Source organism: Homalodisca vitripennis, unplaced genomic scaffold (genome assembly GCF_021130785.1).
Source record: "Homalodisca vitripennis isolate AUS2020 unplaced genomic scaffold, UT_GWSS_2.1 ScUCBcl_605;HRSCAF=2990, whole genome shotgun sequence".
Taxonomy (NCBI): Eukaryota; Metazoa; Arthropoda; class Insecta; order Hemiptera; family Cicadellidae; genus Homalodisca; species Homalodisca vitripennis.
In genome coordinates this window covers 1,000-25,542 of record NW_025776743.1, presented here as the reverse complement: position 1 = coordinate 25,542, position 24,543 = coordinate 1,000, and the positions used below count along the sequence as shown (strand labels likewise).

Sequence of the window (24,543 nt, the reverse complement as noted above, 5' to 3'; positions counted from 1 at the left end):
AACAAACTCATAAGGGGAGGATACGAACTATATTTGTATGATTTAGCTAAACATTATTTCACGTTGTAAGTTAGAAAGATTGAAAATTGTTTTAACTCTTTCCTTAACACCCATGGGCATAGTGTATTCACGTAGTTAACTATTACAGTATTGTTACTACATCTGATCAGGTTTCAAATAATTTAAGGATTTTTTCTTTCTTTTAGAAAACACAATGATTTAATTTAAGGAAAGAACCCGTTTTATCAATGGACCAGCTATCTATTGATTATAAAATGTAAATTGTTGTCCTATCATTTTATAATAAAAGGTGAAAGAAAGAAAAAATTGGTGAAAATGTAAAATATTTTAAATAATATATTACTCTATGAAACAATAGACCACTACTTGACAGCGATGAGAATATGTAGGCAGAGTAGTAAAGGGTGTATTGTGGTAGTAATGAGGATTGTGAGGGGTGGTAGAGGGATAATCAACGTGTTCTTCACATCCGGAACTAACTGCCTTCACACAACCTCACTTGTATACTGTATGATAATTATTTCTCTAACCTTTTTTGTATCATGATCGAAAATATTTGTTTCATAACATACTTACGAGCTTTTATATGTATTTTATTTTAATTAATTCTTGTTTCCTGATGTTAATGTGCGTTTTTCTTAACTATACAAAAATCATTTTTTAATGGAAGAATGGTAAATTCACCATGTTTATAAAATGTATATAGAAAAATATTGCATGTTTCAGATATTTACTCTCAATACAAGAAGCTTCTTTGAAAGACTTATAACTAAGAGTGTGGAATTTTCCTATTTTGGTCATCTAACGTCGGTTTGCTTGTTTTGTGATGTATTCCTGGAATAATAACGCTCTGTTTGTTTTATTTAAAACGTTTTTCCAAGTTCAAAAATATAAAAATGTTTATAACTCATAAATCTTGTATAACCATTGCAACGCATCTCATTGTAAAATTAACATAAGTAAGATGGGTTGTAAATAGAACTATAGAATCTTTAAGATAATAAACAATTAATGCCAACTGCATCTGCCCATAACATAGCTTTTGTGGTTGAATCAATGACAATATTGAGTTAAGCTCCAGTTAACTTCGCTCTCAGAGCAGCGTCTGGGATCTAATGTTGTCATAGACTGGGCTCCTGGAATCTTGAGTAGTGCGCGTCTAAATAATTGTAAAAAGGTCGGCAACGATGAAGCTGAAAATGATTTATTTACACCGTTGTACCATCAGAGACACATGGAAAAACAAAATGTATGTAGTCTTGATGGAAAGACGTAATCTCATTGGCTCATTAGCTGCACAATTAAGTGCACTAGAGTATTTTAAACACGATCTATAAGCGCTTGGAGCAACTGCGTTTCCTAAACGTAACATAGCGATGGTTAGAAGGGTTGAACTAATATGAATGTTGAGTTTAGTGGAGCTAATTCCATCTTCTTTTTAGTGCTGCGCTTAAAAACCTCTTCAATCTGATTTTTTTTATCTCTTCAGACCAACACCGAGTGATATATAACAAGCTTTACCCCTGTACTCCAACAAATAAACAAAATACATCTGAAAGTTGCTTCTGAGTCTGCCTTTACAGGCAGAATGGACATGCACATTGTGAAAGTATCATAAATTGTATTGATAGGATTACGCGTATTATCTGAAGTATGAGGTTTGCATTACAAAACAAGTAAAAAATATAGTTACTTGATACTCCTATCTTACCTACTTATCGATCTAGTCACTGCATGATAATATCCAATCCATAATCCTTTAAAAATAAAATATTACAATAGTCATCAGGTCTATACATACTTGAGGAAAATTTGGTTATTGATATTTAGTTTGAAAGTAGTTATCAGCTAATGAGCATTAAATAATGCAAGTTATTCTGCGAAATTAGTTTTTACAGAGAAACAATATATACATGAATTATATTTTAATATTTATTAAAAGTGTTGAATCTGTTTCCAAAATAATTTGGGAGAACCCTCATCCAGAAAATTCATGCCTCGCGTACGACCAGTGTCACATCTCAAGTAACATTCTTCACTAAGGATGCATACAAATTATAACTTTGTAGCCAATTTATTTTTGTATGTACAAACAGACATACGCAAAAATATTATTTTACATTTAGCAGGCAAAAAAGTGCCATGAAAAAATGTGCAAGCTAAATATTTTTTAATATGCTGGAGTTAATTTAATTAATTTATGTTTAAATATTATACGATTGTAAAGCATTTGCTTCCACATTTTTTTTATTCCGTACATTTTTTGTTCATATCATTGTTGCTCATAAAACTAATGTAAAAATGTATGATAATGCTCAGACAAATCCCACTGGCTTAATATATTGTGTGGTCTCACACACACATACATATAGACAGGCAAACAAATAAATGCAAATATTTCAAGCCCCTTGTAAGAGTAATAATATCATAACTCTAAGTTATGTAATACTCCAAGCTTTAAGTGCATGAAAGACGTTATATTGGCCAGGGAACCTCTTGTGGTTTATTTAGTTTCCTCACAATTTAAATACAGTTTATGGGATGTTTCAAACCACCTAGCCGCTATCTCTTGTGGTTGCACGACTTGTGATATAGAGATTCAATAAGCATTAACACTAATACAAATTTCACTAAATTCGTCCAATTTTATTTATAGATTTATTAAGAATACTGATTGAATCGTGTTTAAAATACAGTTTTGTTCAAAAAAGCTTTGAACCAGAAGAGATAGAAATAAAACGTAAATAAAATAAATAGCTACTTTTAATTATATATACAAAGTTCCTATTTAAAACTTTTACGGCAGTAAAATGTTCAATTATTAAAATTTTGGTTTTAGTAGTAATTCCTCAAAACACGGTCGTACAACGTACCATTGGAACCTTGTCTTGTACTTCTAATGCAAAATTTTGAACCTCACTAATGTAACTACAAAAGTACCAAATTATAATATAAAAACTTTAAATTATTCTAAAACATCACTGCCTTAATAGCATCAAGATACATTTCTCCTTTTTTCGGTATTTAAATACTTATAAAATATTGTGCCATATGACCTAACATGCTATTTGAAAATTTCACGTTTTAAACACGTGACCATTGTTTTCGGGCACGACCTGTATTTTAAATGCAAGAAATTTTTTTTTTTTTCAGTATTTCCCATATGATATTTAATAGGGTTACAGTTTATTCCATCGCTTTATGTCAAACGGTTTTTTGCCCCTGATTGTTCTCAAACAATCCGTATATTTTAATAATATTTTGAGTAATATATCCTCGTTTAAAAAAGGTATTTTTTACATTTTAAGACACCAAAACAACTGGAGGATACGTCAGAATATTCAGAAAGTATCTTAGGAAAATTAAATTATAATGTTTATTAGATGCGATACTTCTATTAGCTTGACTCCTGTTATAACCTAGCTCGCTCGTCGATCACCTGCCAAAGGAAAAGCCTGGATCGTAGTCCCTTAATAATTGTTACCATTCTACAATCTCTATGTCTTCATTTGTATAAACTGTTTTTATGAATAAATCATAGAACAAGTGCCACATTAGTCTCAATATCTATTACATTTAATAATATTGAAGATAAAATATGTATTAACTATAGCAAATGTAAGAAAATATTAATGAACTGTTTTAAATCTGGGATTTATTTTAAAGTACGAAAATTTTATATATAATGTTGCAAGTATGATACCATCTAATATGCAGAGCTTCCTTCATTACGCAGCCATGGTTTGCTCTACAAATTATTTCCTCTGAACTCTTATGCAATTTTCAACCTACACATTTTACTTTGCAATGAAATAACTATGTCATAAACAAACTTTTGATATTATGTGTAGAGTGAACAATAAAAGTATGCAAATGGACTTTAAGAAAAGGGTTTCATTGAAACATGGAAGCATTCTCCATTTTAATTTAGTTCAGCATTGGTTGGTAAATCCAGTCACTCTAGGGGCCGGTACAATTTTCATATCTTTATGTATATAAAACTGAATGTCCATTCAATATCTCTAAAACAAACTAACTAATGGATTTATAATTTTACAGACCAGTTAAGGCTGAATTACCTCAACAAGTCAGTGAGTGTTGACATTGAACTATTAAACATATAGGTAAAGAAACGAGTCGTTCCACTGAAAGCTAGCTATTGTGCCACAACTGTTTTGTGTACATTCAGAATTTCTAACATATGAAAATACGGTGTAAAAAAACCAAAATATTGGTAACTAAATTTAATATACAACTTTCAAAACAATATATATGACACTAAGTTTACAGGATTGTCCTACTTTACTGCATATATTAAACCTATGTTCTATTATCTGTCTCTTAAAAATACCAGTGAAATAGACTCGAAAAAACTATTATAGTACAAATCAATTTGCAATGTCCTAAATCTATTTCGACTAATAAAAAGTAGTAGAATCGTTTACGTAGATAAATTCATGTTTGAAATATAAGAGGTCGAAGTAGATATATCACAAAATTGCATATCATAACGAAATCATATAGATAAAACTTAAAGTTAAGAAATTCTCAGCACAGCTAGTACCTATGCAACGATTTGATACAATTCCCCCAAAATCAACGAAATCAGCTTTTCTTAATCAGGTGTACGTCAACTATATAATATGAAGTGTTGTCAGATAATGCAGGGTTTCAGAGAGAACAAATGGGTGGAAAAATCAAATCCTCTCAGAATGTCACTGCTAACATAGCCAGGAGACAAAATACATCGATCGCCGGTTCACTCTTATAAGACACTCTATGCTAGTTTCAAGTAAAAAGGTAATTTTTATCTATCTTAAAGGAGGGCAAGATATAATTACTTATTTAAAAGGGATTCCTATTCTGGTCAAAATAAAAAGAACCGTTCAGAACGTAACTAAAAAAAAATTAGGAACAAACTCTGTATTTTCCCTTGGCTGTTACAAAATCAGAATTGGGTTTCATTGCTAATTTTGAATAAAAATATTATATCGTAGTGTACAATATATTTAGAAGAATTTGTGAAAACTTAAATAAGAATACTAAATCGATTTTTAAGTTCTCTAAAATTATATTTTCCAATGCTAAAAGTAAGTTTGTAATTGTTTTAAATAAAAGTATGTTTTTAATTTTTCTTTGTTTATGTTTTTTACTACAGGAGGATAGACTTTTAGCTGGTTTCTTCTTTCAAGTTCAATCTACACTTGGTTCTGAAAATATTTGTGTCACTAAAATCTGGTTAACGTAATGGATGTCCTGGAGCGGCACAACACTAAGCGCAAATGTAAAGATACTGGGGTGCACAGGTAGATCGATAGGTCTGGTCTAATGCGGGATAGGACTGTTGGAGTTGATGGGGCTCCTCAAGTTTTAAGGGCTGCTGCTAGCTTAGACATACTGGCACAAAGGCTTACCATCCCTGTCCGTTTTAACTAGAGAAGCTGGTTCAAAGCTGGCCTTACCTTCTTCCGAGGAGGCATGTGTGAGATTATTTCCCTATATACCTACCCCTGGATCTTGCTAGGGACTGCCCCTTAATCCTTAACATTAATTATCAAGAACATAATGTCACTACCCCGGATGCAGCGCAAAGTTACATCAATTTTCAAAAAATATATCATGACACACTCTGGTAATTATAAAATGTTAAGTCATTAAGATCTACTTACGTATTATTTTATCTGTGGAAAATCAACTTCAGTCATTAAATTTTGATCCAAACCCAGAGGAGGAACATCGCTATGACATATTATTTAGAGTCTAATATATTACAAGATAATAATTTATTAATTTATCGACATTGTGTGAAAAAACATGTTTGCGGTAGTACGTTGCATGGCAATAAACAGGCTAGTTAAAAAATAAAAAATATTATAATACCCACTAGATAATAATTTTAGTATACTACTTCAAAAATTCAAAATTCTAAAAGTAATACTTTTATTAGAATAAAAACCTTTTAAACTTCTACAAAATTATATGCATGAGGATGATAAAAGCCAATTTGCATATACTGAGAAAGGAACTATCTATGCTAATCATAAATTATGTCATGAATTGATGAAGAAGGATAAATATTGTAGGCAAAAATCCAGTTAAAGTTAGTTTTTCTTTTTTAATTTAGTAATATGATATTCAGAAAAATTATTTGTGTTATTTTCAATAAGAAACAATTAAATTAATTTATTTACATGGTTTTCATTCATTACAGGTGATGAAATAGCGTATGGAAATCAGGTAGAGTCATTCTTTGAACTATTATTTTGTTAATGCTGAAAGGCATTGAAATAAATATAACAAAGCCATACAAATAAAGCGTAGTAGTTGAAATCTAAAAATTAATTATATAAGACATTTATGAATCCTTGAAATGGATTTGGTAATTTGTCTTTCGCCGTGAGATCAGGAAGTTCTCGCTGAACTTAGATTTACTTTGGAGTTAATGGGAAACAGAGTTAATGGACTGTAATGGACGTGAGAAATTGAAAACAATTCTAAAGTACTCTTCTTGTAGAAGTGGGCAGAAACAGAACGGCGTTTCGATTAAGACATCCATTAGTTCTTTAATAACCTTTTTCGTAATTACGAAATTATTCCATTTAGTCTTATAATTTAGTGATAAAGATGTAATTTAAAAATCATATACCCATTAAAACATTCAGATCATAATATAATTTAATCTATAGTGCACATGTAGAAATATTAGTAGGCCTACGTTAAGTCTGTTAAAAATATTTAAATTTTAAATTAAAATAAACATATATTCCCTTTATAAAGTACGCCTACAATAAATGATCAATCAAATTTTTGCAGTGAGTATGGCAGGTTAGTAAGTTTTAACTAACAAAAATCATTGATGCGACCATATGCTAGAACTGCATTTAAATAAACAGCAAATACTAAGAAAATGTAGCATTGTAATGGCTAATTTAATGCTAAGCTTTAAATATATATCATTAACTCAAAATTTATGTACCAGTAGGCCTACTAGTTTAATGGAAATTAGTGTAGTATTAGTAGTTTAGTGGAGATTATTAGTGTTTTTAAAAGAAAGGTGAATCGTAAATGCGTCCTAATTTTTTTTGTACAAGGTGCAAATATTAGATAAGAATCTGAATATATGTGTAAAGATTTTAACTAAATACCTATAAATGATAAATATAAAATATTATGATTATATTTAGCAAAACTTCACATGAATTAAATTAGGGTTTGTTAATTGCGATAGGTATAATTAATAATTACAATTAAATATAATAATAATTAATTAACTATTACACATAAAATTTTAGAAAGAAACAATAACTTGTTAAAAGTTTTTCTGATTGTTCATTACAGGCAAACCATGAAGGATGTTTAAAAAAAGTTTTACGAAATCTGAACGTATATATTATATGTTTTTGTTATCAGAAAATACAAGGCTATATGCATAAAGCTAAGTAAATTTTAATATAAACACACATCTTGTTTGAACAGTTCTTGTAATATTCAAAATATATCTATAGCACCAAAGTAAGTGATTAATTCCATTTAAAAACTAATGATTAATAACAACTTTGAGGAATGAAATATAATTCAAAATATTCAACCCATCATTCCAATGTCATGTTATCTCTTACTTGATTAAATTTAATTAATTCTTTAAATAAGAGCTTAGTTAATATGCAAAGTAATTGTAGTACGTTATAAATTACTATTAATTTTATAGGTAAGTTAATTTAATTCACCAGGATTTTATTAAAGACTCTGTAATTGTTATTCTCATTTTAAATAGATTAGTCCTTAGTAGAGAGAAATTGTATGTTCTAGGACAACCGTTACACGGCCAAGGTCACACAACATCAACACAAAGGTCAATGACCCCTCGCCCCCTCCACCCCCTCGCCCACAGAGGTCAATGACCCCTCGCCCCCCTCCACCCCCTCGCCCACAGAGGTCAATGACCCCTCGCCCCCCCTCCACCTCCAGAGGTCAATGACCTTCAAGGTCATTCGATGACCTTGACTTTGGATTTCAAGGTCACACTATGACCTTGACCTTGGACTTCAAGGTCACCCGATGACCTTGACCTTGGACTTCAAGGTCACCCGATGACCTTGACCTTGGACTTCAAGGTCACTTAATAGCCTTGACCTTCAGTTGTAAGAACGTTTCGTCATAACACTTGAGTCGTCATACAACTGTGACAACACCTGGCTATACGTAGTTTACTTATGATGTAATATTTATGACGTAAATATGAGATCATTGTAATAGTTTGTGGTATTACTGATATTGTATGTTGGCACAAGACATGCGCAGGAAGTAGTTTTCCTTCTGGAGTTTTTGATTCATTAATATTAATAAAGCGGATGACCAGAGTGATTAAGCCACGCGCAGTGCAATTTTGTTGCAACAGTATAATAATAAGTATTTATTCACTATGGTAATGGATTCAACGAAGTGCGTGTAAAGTAAACAAGTGTAGTTATGCAACGTGTGATACAGCCTTGAGGTTTCTTTATAAGCTGAGGAGGAAGTTTTACCCAACAGTGTTCTGTTCATGCTTTCCAAGACACTTCTAATATACAGGTATGTATTTCATACAATTACGTTCCATTATTTTCTACGTTTTTTGAAAAATATATTGTTTTTCCAAAACTAACTATTGGTAAATTATTTACAAATTGTGTTAAACTAGTATTAATTTGGTTTTATTAAATAGATGAAAACAGTGCATTTTAAATTTTGTAATTTAAAAAATATTAAATTTCTTTTGTATTGATTATTAACGATTTTAATTTTGTGTTTTAGAAATGGATTCTGAAACAGTCGTTGACTTGACACAATCCGAAGAGCATTCTTCAATACTACGTAAGCTTCTAAGTACTCCTCCACCTCCACCACTTAAACAGCAACAGCAACAGCAACAGCAACAGAAACAGCAACAGAAACAGCAACAGCAACAGCAACAGCAACAGCAGCTGACACAACAACCGTCTACTTCTTCATCTTTCGGTACGTCAGCAATGATGAGTTTCTTAACATTGACACAGATTATAGAAAATTTATGGATGATTGGGTTTCGAAGTTTTGGATAGTTGGGAACAATTGGTTAGTCAACTGAAAAAAATCAAAAGACATTTGCATGAACCCTATAGCAGTACAACTGCTATTTATTTTTCAAAACTTATGTGATTCTTTGACTAAATATTACCTAGTAGAAAATAATGACTTATCTGCAGATAAACAGGTTTATTATTTATTAGAAGAGCACACGTATGACATGTTATTAAGTATTTTTGATGATGTATTAAAAAATGTTACTAATGTTTCGTTTCCACTAAATATTGTACAAAAGATTCAGGATATCGGAAGAAGTAGATTAATAGAATTAGAAGGTAATACTGAACAAAAAGAGAGTAAAAAATTGAGAAAAGGAGTTAAAAGACCAAAAAGTGATTATTCGTCTGATTCAGATCAACTAAACTTTGATGATGACGATGATGAGGTTGACAAATTTGCTAAATTATTTAACCATAAAAATAATAAATCCTTATTCATATCACAACATTTACAGTACCAGTCTGGCGATCAAAAAAGAAAAATATCAACACCTGGCGAGACTGGTACTCATTTAATTAAAATTGAAATCACCGATGTTAAAGATTTGAAAAAATGTAAAAGTGAAAAACAATACTGGCAAAAAGTATCGAAAAAAGGCTATTTTTTATTAGACGTTAAAAAAAATCCAGAAGACAAAAGAAAGTTTGAAGTAATTAACAATGTGTTAACGTCTGTTGGTCAAAACATGTTAAAAATGGACAGTGTAAAACAAGAAACAGTTTACATTTGATAAAAAAAGACAAATCGTACTAAATGTTAAGTAGAGTTTGTTAAATATTTTTAGGCTTACTATGTCTTATTGATTTTACAATAATTTTCTATATTAATTAATTAGTTATTATTTTTTCAGCTAGTAACACTCTAAAATTTATTCGACTGTCGGAAAATGGATTTCCACCCGAACGTTGTTCACCATTAGCTGCGGGCTTTGATTTAAGAAGTGGAGAAAATGTAGTTATAAAAAAATGGATCGTAAATTAGTAAAAACAAATATTGCGATAGTATTACCAGACGAGTGTTTATGGTCGAATAGCGCCGAGAGATCAGGTCTATCTTTAAAAAACGGTATACATGTAGGTGCTGGAGTTATTGATCCAGATTATAGAGGAAACGTAGGAATAGTGCTGTTCAATTTATCAAACGATAATTTCAGTGTAGAAATTGGTGATAGAATAGCTCAATTAATTTGCGAGCGAATAGTTTGGCCTGATATTGAGGAGGTTACTAAAAACAGTGTGTTAGAAAAAACTAGTAGAGATGAAAATGGTTTTGGATCAACAGGATTAAAATAATTATTTTTATTTTTTTTTTTCAGATCATAAATAATGGAATCTTTTCTACCATTTAAAAAAAGAAAACATACTTTTGTTTCTGAACCAATGAACATTGATAATAATGAAGAAGAAGAGCTCATGGAATTAGAACAGGAAAATAATTATTCTCTATCACCATCTACATCATCATCATCATTATCTTCTGATGAAAATAAATTATTAGAAGTTCCCAATTTAAAACGAAAAAAACACAGATTAAAATTAGTATGTCCCAAATTATAAATTTATAGAAATTGAAAAATGCGTTTAAAGGTATTTTAAAAACGTACTATTTGAAAAAACCAAGACAAAAATTTAAAAGATATTTGTTTAATTTTACAAGTTTCTAAAGAAGAAAATAAAACAGTTGATATTAAATTTACTAAATGAATATGAAGCATTAAAATTTAACATTGTTGTTGAATGTACTTATATGAAACCTTTTACAAAGGAGACTCAAGAAGTGGCTTTTTAAAACCTCTAATTTTACAGTGTTTCGTGAAAATTCTTTAAATAATATCTTGAGAAATATGTTTACAAAAATTTGTGGTGAAGAAAATGATTATTTAGGAAAAGGTAGCGGTTTGGACATTACATTCTGTAGATGGAATTCTTGTACGATGTAGTAAGTATAGACCATTAGCCGGCTCTTCATACATTACTCTTCCAAAGTGTATTCAAAATAAAAAAGCTATTATTAATCCGCAAAAATCTAGATGATGATAAATGTTTTCAATGGTCAATTCTAGCTCGTTATGTAGAAGGCGAGCATAGAGAACGTGTAGATGAAAGATATACATCTATAATTAATAACTTCAATTTTAATGATTTAGTTTATCCATGCACTTTAAAACAAATTAAAAAATTCGAAAAAAATAATTTTGGAATAAGTGTAAATGTTTATGGTATAAATAAAACATTCGAAATTTATCCACTCAGAGTATGTGAAGAAGAAGCTGAAAATCATTTTGAATTTATTGTTATTGTCCAACGATCAAGGTATTAACCACTATTGTTATATTAATGATTTTTCAAGATTAATTAGAACACAAATTTCACTCAATACGAAAAAAAATGATATTTTGTAAAAGATGTTTTGCTCATTATTCAGGAATTGATAAACAAGTAAAATTAAATGCTCACAAAATTAAACTGTAAAATCAATAAGCCGTTTTTAAAAGCACAAATGCCGGATAATCCATCAATTTTAAAATTTACAAATTTTCATTTTAAGTTTAAGGTTCCAGTTGTTGCTTACTGCGATTTTGAATGTATTTTGAAAAAAGTTGATGAACAACAATCAAAGTACACAACCATTAATGAAATACATGAACCAATGAGTTTTTGTGTGTATTTAGTTATTGATAAAGACTTTCCGGAACATATGACATCTCAATTGCCAAATGAACCGTATCTTTATAGAGGTCCTGATGCAGCTTCAAAAATTTTATGGATTATCTAATTTCAATTGCAAATTTGTTAGCAGAATTAATTGATATTAATAGACCTATGATACCATTGAGTGATTATGAAAGAAATAGAATTAAATCTATTAATAATTTGTGAATTGGGTATGTAATTTAGAAATTTACCATGATTGAACAACCTGTAAAAGATCATTGTCACTTTACTGGACGTTTTAGAAATTTACTCTGTAACAAATGTAATTTGAAAAGAAAAAAATCAAACATGTTTTACCAATATTTTTGCATGGAAGTTTCTAACTATGACACACATTTTATTGTTAAACAGTTAGGTTGTGACCAACAAAAAATTAATGTTATTCCGAATTCTTCAGAAAAATATGTTAGTTTTTCTAAAAACACGACTGGTAAAATTTAAATTACGTTTTCTTGATAGTTTTAGATTTTTAAATACCAGTCTAGCTCAGTTAGCAAATAATTTACCAAAAGAAAGATTTTATCATACTAAATTATTTTTTAATAATGAAAATGATTTACCCTTTGTTTACTAGAAAAGGTGTGTATCCTTATGAATATACAGATTCGTGGGGAAAAATTGGAAGAAACTCAATTACCTGCAAAAGAATGTTTTTTTAACAAAATGTCACAGAAGAAACATATTTCAAATGAAGAATTTGATCATGCCAAAAAAGTTTGGTCACGATTTAACTGTCAAACATTAGGTGATTATTCTGATTTTTATCTAAAAACCGATGATGTATTATTATTAGCAGATATATTTGAAAATTTCCGCATTATATGTCTTAATAATTATGAATTAGATCCAGCTAATTACCTAACTCTTCCTAGTTTAACATTTGATGCGATGTTAAAATTTACAGAAGTAGAATTGGAATTATTAAACAATTATGACATGTATATGTTTATTGAAAAAGGAATACGTGGCGGTATTACTAGTTGTATAAAAAGACACGCTATAGCAAACAATAAAGATTTAAATGATACATTATTTGATTGTAATAAACCCTCTAATTATTTGACATATATAGATGCAAATAATTTATATGGCTGGGCCATGATCAAACCTATGCCAAAAAGATGGATTTAGATGGTTAACAAATAAAGAAATAAAAAGATTCAATGTACAATCAATAACAAATGATAGTCCTATTGGATATATTATTGAATGTAATATTGGTTATCCATCATATTTACACGATTATCATAATGATTTACCATTTCTACCTGAAAAACAATGTCCGCCAAATTCAAAACAAGTTAAATTACTCACTACTCTTAATGATAAAGAATATTATGTGTGTCATTATGTCAACTTAAAACAGGCACTAGATAATGGATTAGTTTTAAAAAGAATACATCGAATCTTACAATTCAATCAGAGTCCTTGGCTTAAATCATATATATTTTATTTAACACTGAAAAGAGGAAACAGTCGAATAATGAATTTTGAAAAAGACTTTTATAAATTTACTTAATAATGCAATGTTTGGCAAATCAATAGAAAATTGTTCGAGACAGACCTTAATTTAGAATTAGTAAATACTGAGAAAAGATTGTCCAAATTGATTTCCAGACTAATTTTAAAAAACCGAATAGTTTATTCAGAAAATTTAAGCGCAGTAGAATGTAGTAAAGATGTTGTATTGTTGTTTAATAAACCTATTTATTATTGGATTTACAGTCTTAGAATTAAGCAAATTTCACATGTACGATTTTTCATTATAACATAATGAAACCATTTTATCCAAATAAAATAAACTTACTTTATATTGATACTGATTCATTTTTTTATGAGATATTCACTAAAGATTTATATGAAGATTTCAATAATTTAAGTATAAAAAAATATTTTGATATGTCAGATTATCCAAAAAATCATAAATGTTATTTTGTAGAAAATAAAAAAAAATTAGGCTGTTTTAAAGACGAATGTATGGAGTATTCCCTATAGTAGAATTTATCGGATTAAGGAGCAAACTTTATACCTACAGAACTATGAACGATTTGTATTTAGAAGAAAAAAAGATGAAATTAAAAAAAAGCTAAAGGTGTAACAAAATCTGTAATAAAAAATTCATATTAATTTTTATGATTATAAAAATTGTTTATTTTCATCATGTAACATTAGAAAAGAAATGAGAATGTTTCAATCAAAAAAACATACTCTAAGAACAGTAACAATAAACAAGTTGGCTCTAAATGGAAATGATGATAAAAGATGTATTCAAACAGACGGAGTAACACACATTAGCGTATGGTCACACAAAATTGAAAATTTAATTTTTACATATCCATTTCTGTATATTATATTATATTTGTTATTATTTTTATTAATATTATACTAATGTTTTGTAAATATTGTACTAATATTATGTATTATTATCAAATATATTTACATACAATTGAATTACCATATACTATTGTACTTATTTTAACCTCCTATTTCCTAATTTAAATATAAGGATAAAATTAATAACACATCAATATTTACAAAAAAAAATCATATTTATTTTTTTATATAATCTTTTTTACAATTCCTGATAATGGTGTGTACTGTACAATTGCATCATTTATAATTAAACAATAAACTGCAGTTCCAGCTGGAAAGTCTTTGTTTGCCTGCAATTCAAACTCTTATATCCAATGCTCCGGTTTTTATTGTATCAACTTGCTTTGAACAGTCAATAACGAAAAGTGGAAATTTTTGTAGAAACTCATTTTTACTCAGACAAGGTTGGTTATCACTTTCCTGCATAATATGAAGACTGGAATCTTGAATACAATTCATACATCAGTGCTGTGCATCCATTGAAATTATCATAAGGGATAATATTTGCTATTTAAATAAAGTTTTACATTTTCCAAATCACAAAAATCAAAATGTGATGAATTTTTATCATTTTTATCTTTTCTATTTGTTTGAAAGCCTATTATTACATATCGAGGCTTTTCCACCAAAGATGTAGTTTTAACAGTCCAAGTCTGAGCTTTAGAAACAGGAAGTGAGGGATATTCATGAATTTGCCACCTTCTAAACGCCATTGTTATGGGCTGATCAGAGTCAGTAATCTTTAGTAATGATAATCTTATATTATCATCAACACGAACATAAGGAACTTTCCAAACAATCTTATTTATTTGAAATGAACAATCGTGAAGACTTGGTGTAGCTTGAAAAATTGCATTTTTATCAGTTGATGCGCGTATCAGCACTAATTCTTGTTTTACATTCAAAAGTATTTTTTTATAATCTTCTGCAAACCCCAATAACAATTGGAGCGGTACACAAAATGAAAAATTAGTTTTATCTGCAAGAACGTCCATCGATGGTGGATTCCAGCCTGCATTCTTAATCCAGTTTTCATCTCCCGGTTTCAGTGTAAGTATATTCTTCATAGTACTAGTTATACCAACATTTTTTTACACGATCAATTTCCGTTCCACAAATTTCATATCTAATTTCATCAAATAAGAAAGCCATACAGTTATTAATTAGACTTGAAGTAGTATCATCTTTTGAATCAGCAGATTTAATAATTTTCCCTTCAATTAGTAAAAAACTTTTATTAGGACACGTATATGCGTCCTTGTTGATGAAACAGGAATACGAATTTCATCACTATTTTTAAAAGAATTAGATGTGTATGGATTGTGAGAATGCCATTCCCATTCTATAAGCGATTCATCAATTTCTATATTTTCATTAACATTTAATATATTTACTCATTTTTAATTCGTTTTAAATTCCGGAAGATTTTGTAGAAAAATTAAATTTTTCAATGTTAACGGTTTCAAAGTTCGACCATGACTAATATCTTTTTTAAATTTATTATTTCTTATACTAGAAACGCTAGTTTGTAATACTGTTATTGTTATTTTCTCTAATCGGAAATACAATACCCATTATTATTTATTTCTGTTTTTTTCTTATATCAACTCTTAAATTGATTTCTTCGTTTCTAAAGTTCACTAAGTTCCCTTCTTGGATCCTCTAATGTTATATAAAATTCACCTAATGTTGATTGTTTTGTAATTGGTAAGTATTTAACAATGTTTGGTTTTTTCAACAATTTTATAACCAGGTGCTACAGCAGGATAAAAACTCATGAAGCACATGGCCTTCTATCCCGTTTCTATAAGATCCTTTAACAATATTACAAGTGATTCGAATGATATCCACTTTATTAATGGCGACCTGATTAGTTGATATATGCCATTTATTTGCTTCTAATTTTTGACTATTTGTAAATCCTAATAGATTCGCTATAGAATTTGGAACTGTAAAGTCTACAATTTGATTACATAATATTTCACAATGAAGTGTGTTATTATTTGCAACAAGATTAAAAGTGGTAGAAGATTTTTTTTCTTCTAATTCTTTTATAATATAATTCTTAATATCTTCTATCTCGTATGCACCAGTTGGTAAACTCAGCACGTCTGTACCAATTTTGATTTTATTATTTATATCTTCTTCAACATTTGGAATTGAATTATATGTCATTAAATCTAAAAAATCCCATTTCCCACTCATCAGACGAAACTCAAATCCAGTGGTGGAAAAAGAGAAACATTTTAAATTTGAATGTTTTTCCAGTAACACAAATCATCTTCGCACGGCTAGAAAGTCTAAACACAAATGACCACAATTCACTGTGCCGGCTCGTTTGTCTAGGAAAATAATTATATTTTATATTCACTTTGTTACCATCAACACTTTTTAAATATTTTTGAATTTCAATTGGTGGACGTAAAATTTCCCGAAACTGTCGAAATATTCAACATTTAAACCTATTTTTGTAAAAACAATACCCAGTGTGTACCTTGTCCTGCATAACTGTCTAAATTTATAATTGCAGATTCTTTATTACGTATTCTAATTGGTAGTAAATCACGCATAAAAACCCCTCTGAAATGTGGGTAATTTAAGTTTTTTTTTGCACATTTTTATTATATCTTTATTCGTTAATGGTCTATTAGCTAAACGATCGATTATTTTTGTCGAGTACATTGTGATTTTTTTTTTGAATGACCAGAACCTTTATACGGTCTTAAATATAGACCTTTTACCTTTTTTAACCGTTTTCTTTTTACTAACTTTCTTTTTTATTTTTTCTTACATTTTAAAGCAATTGTTTGACTTTTTTCTTTTTTCCACCTCCTCCTCCTCCTCCTCCTCCAAGTTTGGTTTTTGCTTTCATGATATTAGTAACTGCCCATGCGGCTGCTTTTTCACCTAAACTTGAATCAGAATGCTTTAACTCTTTCCCAAGCGCCTTCAGCTAATATACGATCCGCAATAGATCTCTGTTTTATTATCACTATACTTTGCATACGCTATATCGTGTTGACGGCACAAAGAGTCAAGTTTATTAATTCCTTTTTGACCTAATGCAAGTCTCTTATTCAAATTAGTTCCTGGACCACAAAACTGGTAATTTGGTAAGTGTATTTCCGTTGGTAAAATATCGATTGCTTTATTTAAAACTGAACCTGCTGCATTGGCAAGTGATGTTATCAGTCCCGAGCCTTGATAACTACTAGCACAACTGTTTTTTTCTCCTAGCCATAATATATAATTGTACTAAACGTCTTCTTTATCGTCTTCCAATTCTTCTAATATTTCTTGAATCGTATCACGAACATGTGATTTAAAATTTAAATAATCATTTTTTAAATTTTATAAAATCGTTTTTAGTAAAATTTTCGAATTCGTTTTTTAAATCTAAAGTGTTTATTTTTATTTCTCTATCGGTTTGCTCTAATTTTTTCTCCTAGTTGAGTTTAGTTCTTGTCTTATCACAACATCGTTATCATTAATACTGGGCACTAACATTGACGATCCTTCTTTTTTTTAACCAGCGCGATGTAATAATTTTGTATATTGAAAATCGATTGCTCTCTATTTTTTATTTCATTTTTCAATTTAGTTTCAAGATGATTAATTAAACCGCTAACTTTTCCCTGAAAATCAGTTTTTTAATTCTTCAACTTTATCATTTATTACTGTAAGACAATTTTGAATAGCATCGCTGAAAAATACTAAAATTTATTGCATCATTAGGTTTTGCCGCATCACCTAGATTACAAATTCTCTTATTTAATACATCATAGTTTCCATCACCGTCGATATGGAATCCATCACCCTTAGGTCCTCTCAGATTACTACTAGAACTAATACCACTACCATTCCGAAAAGTGACCAAACTTATCAACACTCATAGCTACTATCAGATACAAAGGTTGAAATAAAAATGAAAAATACAAGTATTGTAATCATTATTTATTAAAATAATTTATCCCTTAATTCATATAACTCTTCTAATATTGAATTTATTTCATTTGAATGTGCTGTATTGCCCGCCTTTTGAGAAGCCAATAGTATTCTCAACCTATCGACCAGTTCGTTAGGATCATCATAGTAAATTACATCTGGTTTTAAATTAGATAATATTATTCCACTGTCTGCCCGCCGTTTCCTGGTGATTAAATTTCATCTGTATAAGTGTTCATCATCATCATCGCAGAATTTGCTTTTCTTTTCTTAAATATTGGAAAATTATTATTATTATTATTATCTTTGTTTGACTGTGATTTTGTTTTTTCTAAAGAAGAAAAATTAGACAATACTTATTCCACTACCTGAGGCCGCTTGTTTGTTGTTGTTGTTGTTGTTGATTACCACTTTCATCGGTATTAGTGGTCTTCGTAGATTTCGGTTTTCTTCTCTTTAATAATCGAGAAATAATATTTTTATACTTGATGCCTCTATTTGATCTTATTTTTCCTGAAGACGAATAATTAGATTTATGTACATTGGTTTGCATTATAATTAAATAATAGTTTTCTAAAATCATCTTCAGAATAAATATATGCATTAGGATTATTCATAAATATTAATTCATAAAGTCCTCGTGTTCCTTCATATCGTATTCCATCAATAATTAAATCATTCACCGTCAATATCTACAAGTTTATCACCGATTTTCCAAGAATCACCTTCAACATGTAACCCGTAATTATGATCTATATGTTTAGTGCCTGTTATTAATTTAGAAAAATATTCTTTGGCTATTTTACCTGTAAAATTTTTATCAATATAATATTTAGCAAGTTGTTTTCCTTCGGGTGTTTTTAATAATTCCTCACCCGTAGGCCGGGTTTTGATATATTTTTTCAAAAACGTCTGATCTTGGCTGGAGTAAACAGCAGTTGTTGTTGTTGTTGTTGTTTCCATTTCTTCTTCCTCTTCATCAGTTCCAACTGTTTCCATATCACTGTTATCATCATTCGGAATTTGAGTTGCTCCTCTTTTAGATTTTGGAATGTCTAAAGTACCATCATCGTATTCATAATCACTTTCAAAATCATGTTTTGTTGGTAGATTAATTTTCTGTTTTCTTTTTAAACCCTGAGGAGGATTTACAACTCGTAATTTCACAGGAACTGAATCAGATTCAATTTCGTTTTTAAATAATTTTCGTTTCCGTTCAATTCTTTTAGTATTATCTTGTTCTTGTTCTTGTTGTTCTTCTTTTATTAGTTGTTTTAAACGGTTCTGATACAAGGTTTCAATTGTTTTTTCCCACAATTCTTCCGTGTCAAAAATTGTTCTCGTTCAATCGATCTATGTTTATTTTTTATATTTTTTTCTTAATTTATGTATTTTCTTTAACCACATCGTCTTTTGTTTTGTTTTGAAACCAAGAATCATCAAATTTCTCCATGATGTTAACTCAACAAAACGTGTGACTACAATAATGAAATTCTTGCTAGTTTGTAGCTTTTATTAAAATCCTGTTATAAAAATATCAAAACCCGAACGATAACGTCCATTATTTAAACTTCTATCTTTGTCAATCACTACAAATTTATTTTTTCCCTCGATTCCATACTTTGATACACATTTCTTTGAACTGTTCAAATGACATGTCTATATTTACATGATCATTATATACATGGTGTAAAATTTTTATCATCTTGTTTAAATAGTTATTATCAAGTTTGCATTATCTCGTACTAATTGTTTTGGTATAAAACTGTATGTTTTGACAAATATAAAAAGTGTCAATCTTACAATGACGTCCCATTGCAAAATAATTTTTTATGTTTTTCTGTCCATCGCAAAATAACATCGTCAAAAATCATAATTGAATACGGTTTAATTTCACTAGGAAATGGAACCTCATCTTTATCAGAGAAAGAAAAATATCCTACTCCACTTATATTGTCCAATACACATTGTAAAAATTTATACTTTTTGTTGAAATAAAGATTTTGAAAAAATATAAACATTAGAAAAAAATAATCCTTTTGACGAAAATAATAAGTTTAAAAACTAAATTAGTTTTACCGCAGTTAGAAGGACCGCATATTATACATCTTATTGTATCAGGTAGTAAATCACCGTGTCGTTTTACTTTTTTTGCATTTCACCAGAATTTCCTTCTACTAACTTATCCAAATTTAATATCGGTAACTGAACAGTTTGTTTAATAAATTTCATTTTACCAGCTCTTCTTTACTAATCCAACTGTCGTGTGATTCATCGAATCCTAGCCAGCGTACTAAAACTTTATCACCTTTACGTCTTATTATCTTTTCTATCAAATAAATATCGTTAAATTTAGTTTTACTTAATTCTTGTTGATAAAATCCACCTTGTACTATTTCTCCTCTATCGTCCTTTCAAAATGTAAGTAACAGAAATGTGGATTGTACTTTCCATATTGTATAAATTTCATTGCTCCATTTTGGTAAATAACCTTTTGCAAAAATATTACGAACTCTGCTTATCCTGACTCGATCACCAACCTTAAATGATTGTTTTCAGGTAAAATGTTTTTCTTGCATTTATAATTCTAGTTAATACTTTTCTTTCATTTTTACTATTAACTTCAATTGGTCTCATTCCTATTGTACGGTGTACGGTATTATTATATTGTTTTACCAAATTAGGTAAAATATTTAGCCAACAATAGTTACCTTGTACACTAAACGAAATCCACATTTTATTTTTCAATGTGCGATTCCAACGTTCTACGATGCTTGCTTTTAAATCAGAGAAAGATTTATAATGATTGATATTATATTTATTGAATAAAGATTGAACTTTTCACATTAAACCATTCTTTTCCCGCATCAGTTTGAATATGTTTCATTGGAAATTTGGATAAAATCGGGTCTAATGCTAGCGCAACATCAGTAGCGCTTTTTGATTTTAACGGAACAGCTATTGCAAATTTGGAAAAACAATTAATCATTGTCATTATATATTTATAACCTTTATTACATTTAGAATAAGGTATCATTTCAACTAAATCCGCTTGATATAAGTCTTTTAATCCCTTCAATTCTACATATCGTCGAGGAAAATTTTTACGCGCTTGTCTGTGCAGTTCTTTTGCTATTTCCTCTTTTACACTCATAGCTGATATGAAAAAGTAAATAACACTATTTTATATTTATAAAGAATAAGTGCAAGGTAAATAAAAAGAAAACATTTTTTTTTCAAAAGCACACACACATTTATTTATTTACTATACACAATTTTTCACCATAATTACAAAAGTAACAGTCCTTTATTTTCGGTTGTGGACCATCATTTTCACAAAATCTGGGGAAAAAATGCTCTTGACAACGTAGTGATTTTAATATGTCCTTGTCGTTTTTCAAATAAACTGGTAACTTATCATAAATACAATCAATGTTAACAATGTGATTTAATATATATTCTTTTGGTAGATATTCTAATTGATCTTTTGACAAATTTGTGTAACCAATTGTGGAACAAAGTTTGATTGCTGTATTAATTTTTTCCAAATTTTCCTTAACATATTTTGTATTCTTCCACCAATTTAAAATTGCATGTACATTTATATATGCGCAATTTGATGAATTATGACTAAACACACATGGTTTCAATATATCTACATTCATTTGTTTTCTTAAATTACATAAACTAGGACAATTGAGATTTTCAAGATTAATTACTTCAACATTGAATTCGGATAGCAATTTTTTTGTAAACGTTTCTTTTTCAGTGCCTTTTACATAAATTTTACCTTGTATTTTTATATTTTTAAAAACGTCTTTCAATTCAGAATAGTGTTTAACACCAGAACTCCCATTGTAAACCGTGATGTTGTTTCTCTAACCAGTTGACTTGTTTTTTGTAAATGTGTAGGGAGATTGTTAAAATTACACGGTGGTTGAAACAACTGCAGTTGGTACACTTGCTCGTCCGTTGATATTAGAGCAAGCTCTTTTATGACAAAATCGTTGATAATGTTTTTGAATCCTTGAAAGTCCAGTATAAACTCCATCCTATAAAACAAAAAATTAAAATAATATATTTTAAGTACTATATTGGTAATTTAATCTCTTCCAAAATTCACCATCAATAGTATTAATTTGTTTTTTAAATTCAGTCCATTTATCAAGATCCATATAAGCGAAATTATGTTTATTATCTTTATTTACAATACAAATTTGAACTTGGTTTTGCCAGCCGCTAACAACTACTTTCATATCTCCTGTAACAATAAAAGTTTTACTGTAAGAATACTCCATATTACCTGTTCAGTTCAACAAGTAGAATGAATATGAACTGAATATTATCACTCAAGCATATTTAACCAATAACAGTAGCAGTTCATTGAAACTAAAAAACCAACTACATTTTGATTTTCTTAAAGTAACCATATTAAATCGTTAAATTTTTGAAAAGTGATGTTATTTATTGGAAGATTTTTATATATTGATACATAACAATAATCATTGTGTTCTGAAAAATCTATAATTCTAAGATTATCATAAAAATTGACTCTCAAAAAATCTATTGTAAACACTTCGTAATATATTAATATCTAATAATCTAGAAAGGACTAAATTCAGTATCACCTACAAATATTGCATAATTTGTAATACACCCATCCTCAACATAACAATTTCCCTTTTTATAAAATATATGTAACCATTTATGTAAATGATTACCTACGTAAGCTACAAAATCTGAAGAAATTTGATGTGAATAAATTTGACCCAAATACAATCTAGATGCATAAAAAAGAAACTACATGCACACAATCTTTATTTAAAGTTTTATTAAGAATAACATTACTTTTCCAAGAAAATATTGCATGTTTTTTTCAATACAGTGTTCTTTACAAAATAGATACCAAAAATAATCGTTTTCTATAAAATAAACATCTTCATATGAAAGGTTAAGCAATATTTTAAATTTTAACTCAAGTGGAAGTGAAGAAATATAATGGTTTATTAAATCACTCATTACTGTTCACAAAGTTGGCGACCTTGAGACGGTATAAGTTTCACAACTCGTCTTTCATTAAACACACACATGAAAGTTTTTCCACTCACGTTGCACTTGGTTTTTTTCAAAATTGATTTAAACACTTCTTCAAATTCAGCTATTCTTGTTTCTAAAACGATCTCTGTCTCTTTGCAATTTGTTCCCATTCGGATTTTCTATCTTCATAACTCATCTAACATATAACATTTACTGACTACAGGATTGGAAAATGATACTGTTCTATAATCAAGTCAATCAGTTAATATCTATCATCATCATCATTGAAATTATTATGTCTCAATCTAAATTCAGTATCAATAACAGAAAAATATTTTTTAAACTTTTTCCAATTATCAATATCTAATATAAAAGTTTGATTGTTTAATTCTAAAACAACTTTTGTTTTATTTAAATGTTCTCGCACAAAAACTTTAAAAACATTGGTAAGTTGAAATAGCTTTCTTTAGGAAGTTCCATATTTAATTACCTGTATTAACACCACACACACACACAAACTAAATGAATTCACATTTAGATGAAATGTTGTTCGTCTACTAAATGATTTCGTTTCACAAATAACTCGGTTTTTTATAGTAAACATTATGACGTCAGATAAAAAAAAAAATTATTCTTATGAATCATGATTTATATTAATTTATAACCAATCAAATTAATCCTATAACTTATATAATAACATATTTTTAATCACCTGATATTCTCTGGCGGATGTAAGAGTACACATGTTAATTTCATATGGGTGATAGCAAAACAAACAAGTTTGCAACTGCGCGTGTGGCTTAATCACACTGGTATTTCCATGATGCTGATGCACACAAACCAACCTGGCACTGCACGTGGCTTGGTATTTACCTCAGTCCCCATGCGCGTTCTTACACTGCGCAATCACCTAAGTATTACATCAATTACGCTAACAACGTCCACAAGTTGTATGAACGTACATAATAAGTAAACTACGTTATGAGCCAGGTGTTGTCACAGTTGTATGACGACTCAAAGTGTATATGACGAAACGTTTCTTCACAAGCTGGAAGGTCAAGGCTATTAAGTGACCTTGAAGTCCCAAGGTCAAGGGGTCATCGGGTGGACCTTGAAGTCAAGGTCAAGGTCCATCGGTGACCTTGAAGTCCAAGGTCAAGGGTCATCGGGTGACCTTGAAGTCCAAAGTCAAGGTCATAGTGTGACCTTGAAAATCCCAAAGTCAAGGTCATCGAATGAACCTTTGAAGGTCATTGACCTCTGGAGGTGGGGAGGGGGGCGAGGGGTCATTGACCCTCTGTGGGCGAGGGGGATGGAGGGGGGCGAGGGGTCAGATTGACCTCTGTGG

The 24,543-nt window shown here is 29.4% G+C and overlaps 1 protein-coding gene across 1 annotated transcript; it reads left to right on the top strand.

Moving 5' to 3' along the window:
* Positions 1-8,053: 8,053 nt before the first annotated feature.
* LOC124370881 (putative mediator of RNA polymerase II transcription subunit 21) lies at positions 8,054-10,605 on the top strand. The gene is made up of 2 exons (XM_046829185.1): positions 8,054-9,018; positions 10,442-10,605. The coding sequence occupies exons 1-2, from the start codon at positions 8,817-8,819 to the stop codon at positions 10,450-10,452; spliced, it is 213 nt and encodes a 70-aa protein (XP_046685141.1). The 5' UTR covers positions 8,054-8,816; the 3' UTR covers positions 10,453-10,605.
* The last annotated feature ends 13,938 nt before the right edge of the window (positions 10,606-24,543 follow it).